The sequence below is a fragment of the Gekko japonicus genome, unplaced genomic scaffold (genome assembly GCF_001447785.1).
Source record: "Gekko japonicus isolate JY-2015 unplaced genomic scaffold, Gekko_japonicus_V1.1 scaffold48, whole genome shotgun sequence".
Taxonomy (NCBI): Eukaryota; Metazoa; Chordata; class Lepidosauria; order Squamata; family Gekkonidae; genus Gekko; species Gekko japonicus.
The window spans coordinates 1689646-1694233 of record NW_015174273.1 but is presented as its reverse complement, the minus strand read 5'-3'; the positions used below and the strand labels follow the sequence as shown (position 1 = coordinate 1694233).

Here is a 4588-nt window from a genome sequence, read left to right as displayed (position 1 = left end):
ATGTTACCCACAAGTCCTTGCAGGTCTGCTGCTTATAAACAACTGTTAGAGGTTGCCAAAAGTTCCTCATGAGTGTTCCTCCCATATCTAATCCTTGCTTGGAATTTTTTCCACTACCTAATGCGGAGCTTTTACAAATAACGTTTCAACCTAGGAGCTGGCGTTGTAGGAGCACCACTATTTCTCCCAAACTGATTCCAGACAAAAGCCTAGCAGTTTGTGTTCTCCAGTATGATGTTTTCTAGCAATCCCTTTTCCCTGTGAAAGATTCAAACAGAGCTTCTAACTTTGTCGTTTCAGATTTGTCCAATATGTGCAGCATTACCAGGAGGAGATCCCAATCATGTCACAGATGACTTTGCTGCTCATCTTACACTGGAACATAGAGCTCCTAGAGATTTAATATCCTTGCCCGGGCCAAGAAGAAACAGCAAGATTGTTGTTGCTTTATATATTAATAGCTACCTTGAGGTTGATTTTGAAATGGGTGGTTCTGCTGGCTTATTAGTAGCGCTGAGTTATTTTGGTCCGACCAGTTAGATGTGCCAAAGGAACTGTGTTTGAACACTACCTAATTACATCAATAATGGCTGACAAAAAATTGGTAAATCTGATTTTACTTTAAAGACAGAAATTATTCAGGCAGAATGGTCTGTCATTGTCCATCTAAACCAGGGGTCATCAACTTTTTATAATTAAAGAACCAAACTGCATCAAAATTCAGAGCAAGAGATAAGAAAGCCCATTTGCGTTACTGAAAATATACAACGTTAATAATAATCAGCATGTTGGTAATAATCCATAACTTTTCTGCAACCCAAATGCTAGTTGAGAGTCCACTATTAGGGAGTTGCATGCACAAGGTTTCACAATAAGTCAGATACCCAGGAGCAATCCACATCATTGTTTTAGTGTCCTGACATAAATTTTCACATTGTTTGCAGAATGGATTACTGGCTCATGTTCACATCTGTTGTATCCCTATCTGTAAAGCATCTCTAAGAAAAATATTTGCCATTCCCTAACATACTAATTATTCCAATATCCCACCTACCCTTCCTATATATCTTAGTGTAAAGAGCCATAGATTTCAGATCCTTGGTCTAAACAAATCTTCTGTCTAAACAGGGCGTCTCCCATTGGTACCCGAGAGTGTTTCTTCTATTTAGAAGAATGAAATTCCTGTAACTTTGAGACTCGGACTTGCAGTTGTCCACAGTGCCTGCTCTACCGAATATATGCTTGCATTGCCCTTTTCTCAGGAGGTAATCTGAATGAGAAGGGGTAATGTTGTATAGGTATTTTTTCACAATGCAATGGATTGTGCGAGATTTTAAGGTTCATTAAATGTACAGCTTGAAAAGGGGGACCATTAATCATTAGTGGCCCATGCTTTGGCCATGATGGGGACTGTATTCATGCACCTCAATGTTACCTGGATTGGGTGATAACCAGCAGTACCATAAAAAGGGTATGACCGTCATGGGCATGTCTTGTGCCATCGGTGGTACAAAACCAGGATGACGGACGGTCACAAGCTGATCCTTTGCCTGCTGGTTTTATGATGTGTAAACCTGGTTCTAAGCCCCAGAATTCTCTGTGTTGTATAACTTTGAATTAAAAGGGGACTCTGCAAGGTTTAATGATTTTTGCCCCCCGATCCTAACACTCGATTCTTCTGATAAAAGTTTTAGTAACTCCACAGTGTGACCTTTTTTGCCTTAACTCATTGGTTACGATGAATCCAGCGGTGTTCGGCATGTACGTAGAATGTTTCACCCAGGCCGGGGTTTGGGTGGCCCTCGCGCACGTAGATCAAACATGCACTTTACTAGCAGTTCCACTGGTGGGTTTTCATCTTCACAGAGTTCGTATTCTCCAAGCAATAGGGAAGCCATGGATCCTATAGCTGGTAAGCTTCACGAATCTTTATAGCGATGCACAAGCTTTGTTATCTGACATTCGCGGGGAACATGGGGTTGCTTTACGCCGTGTCCGTTTGTTTTGAGGCTTCCTTCCCTCCTTATCCTGAGTGCCTCCTGCATGACCTCGTTCTTCCAGTGGCTCACTGGCTCATCTCGCCTCCCCCAACCTTGCCCCCTTTATATCTTGAACGCCTTAATATGTACCTTCACTGTGAGCAACCACTGAGTCTTGCTGCCCATTTTCTCTACCCACCCTACCAATCAAGCTGATTAACCGACTTCTGCAGGTATTAAAAGATTATACCTGTATTCTGTTGCATTTCTGAATGTGTGTTTTGTACTAAAAGCAGGAGTGTACGTGAGTCACTTTTACAGACACCTTAATTTCACTTGATCTCAGTTTAAATATGCATCTACATTCATATTTTTACTTACTTGACAAGAGCGTTAAACCATCTGTGTTTTAAGGAGCGGCTGCATTGAAAGAGAGAAAGGCCCCCCAGCATTTTTCCCTTGTTTGTTTCAGCCCCTGAGTTGTTACAGCATTGGCTGTAAGGTTGAATAGTAGGTCATTACAAGGTGAGAGCTAGGGACTGGGAAAGTGCCTTGTTCTTCTTTCATAACCATGGTAAATTACAAATGTGTGACATTCCCCGACCTGGATAGGCTAGGCTAGCCTGATCACATCAGATCTCGAAAGCTAAGCAGGGTCAGCCTTGGCTAGGATTTGGAAGGACCCGACCTCCAAGGAATACCAGGGTTGTGACGCAGAGGCAGGCAATGGCAAAACCACCTCTGAGACGTCTCTTGCCTTAAAAACAAGTCTAGCTCGCCACCTAGTGGTGTATAACGCTAAAGAGCTAGAATGTGTGACTGCCAGACAATCTTAGGACGTCCCCGGCTGTTCTACACACAATGCCATACAATAATTATTATTAATAATGTGTGAAATGGTATTCTGGAAGCAATTGGCTGTGATAATCGGAGGGGAGGCTTAAGTCTTCTGTTGAGTGGATTTCATTATTACTGGGAAAACCCCTTGTTTTTCATGTTCACAGAGCTTTTATCTCAGTTGTCCGGTGTGAGGCGCTCTGCAGGGGGACAGCTCAATTCCTCTGGCCCTTCTGCATCTCAGTTACAGCAGCTGCAGATGCAATTGCAGTTAGAACGGCAGCACGCGCAGGCAGCACGGCAACAACTGGAGACTGCTCGCAACGCAACGAGGCGCACCAACACTAGCAGCGTCACCACCACTATAACACAATCTACAGCAACAACCAACACATCTAACACAGAAAACAGTCAGCAGACTATCCAGAACTCTCAGTTCCTCCTTACAAGGTAACTCATTCTAGAGAGACGGGCACCATTACTGACCTTCTAGGCCTGTGGTATTTACTGTGCGACTTGCATAATTACCTTCAACCAAAAGAGCCACATCTTACTTCCATCCCTGGCATGAAGCCTGCACATCTGGAAAGCTCTCAGCTTACCCATTCCTCCAGTGGCCACTCGTTTAAGGTCCCACTGGGCGAAGTCTTGGCCCGCTTTCCTGAAACGTGGCACCTATGCCCCACTGGAGAGCAGTATCTATGTCAAAGAGCCCCATGTGACTCCCAAACAGCTGAGTATCATTGTCCTAGGGCTAGGCATTCACGTTAGTGGTGGTTGTTTGTGCACACGGATGACATCCTTGTTCTGTTTCCATCTGTTGTCTCAAAGAGAGGAGAAGGAACAAGGAGAAAGGCTGTTCAGTTGTGTCATACCAATTCTAAAAGTATCTTGAACAGTGTCCCAGTGAGCAATCATTTTTGCTGCTTTTCCTGGCTTTGCAAGCTTTTCATTTACTGAGATGGGTCAATGTTCCTCATCTCTGTTGAGCTGTGATTAATTGTGCCCACAAAATTAATTGTTAACGCCTGGAAAATTCTCATCTAAAGTAGCCTGTAAAAACAGTAGCTCATATGGACCCAAAACTAACAACATTTATTCCACTTCCAACAATTATCTATACCCTGTGCCCAGAGTCTTCACACATAGTAGGACAATACCACATAAGATAACTTCCAATCCCATAACCTCTCTGATATAGACCCATAGCTGTGGTGGGGCTTTTGGGAACTCCACCTTTCTTAAAGGCACAGCCCCACAAGACTATCTCATGTAAATGCTTTTTTGAATCATGTAAAAACATTTTTTAAAGGCATGTGCATCTTTAAGCAGAGTTCCTGCACTGAGCAAGGGGGTTGGAGTAGGTGACCTCTAGGATATCTTCTAACTCTATATCAAGAAACTGGTCTCCTTTAAGAGAGTTTTCCTGCCTAAGTGTTAGAAGTCTTCACCCCACCTGCCAGCTTGTTATCAGAATTGTTTCTTGGATTGGCAGAAGTGATTAACTTGCAGCAGCTGAGAACTGTCATCTAAAGTGGCCGACAGCTTGCAATTTAGAGATCTACCCTGGTAACAGCTTTCTATTGGCTAAATGGCTTTTCTTTCTGCACTGAGAACTTCAGTCCCACCAGAAAAAAAATTTCCCCACAAGTCACAAAATCCTGGCTACAGGCCTGCTCTGATAGCTTGCACTTGTAGCAATAAAAAACTTAGATATCCTCAGTGTGATATGGTACAATCTACTAAGTGTACCAACAAAAAAAGATGGGAAA

The 4588-nt window shown here is 43.2% G+C and overlaps 1 protein-coding gene across 1 annotated transcript in view; it reads left to right on the top strand.

Annotated features, from left to right (window-relative positions):
• Positions 1–4588, top strand: part of KCMF1 (potassium channel modulatory factor 1) — a 29952-nt gene that overhangs the window by 23653 nt on the left and 1711 nt on the right. Inside the window, exons 4-6 of the mRNA XM_015423726.1 lie at positions 301–402; positions 1738–1912; positions 2984–3266. Coding sequence (XP_015279212.1) covers positions 301–402; positions 1738–1912; positions 2984–3266 — 560 coding nt within the window. The remainder of the gene's footprint in view (positions 1–300; positions 403–1737; positions 1913–2983; positions 3267–4588) is intronic.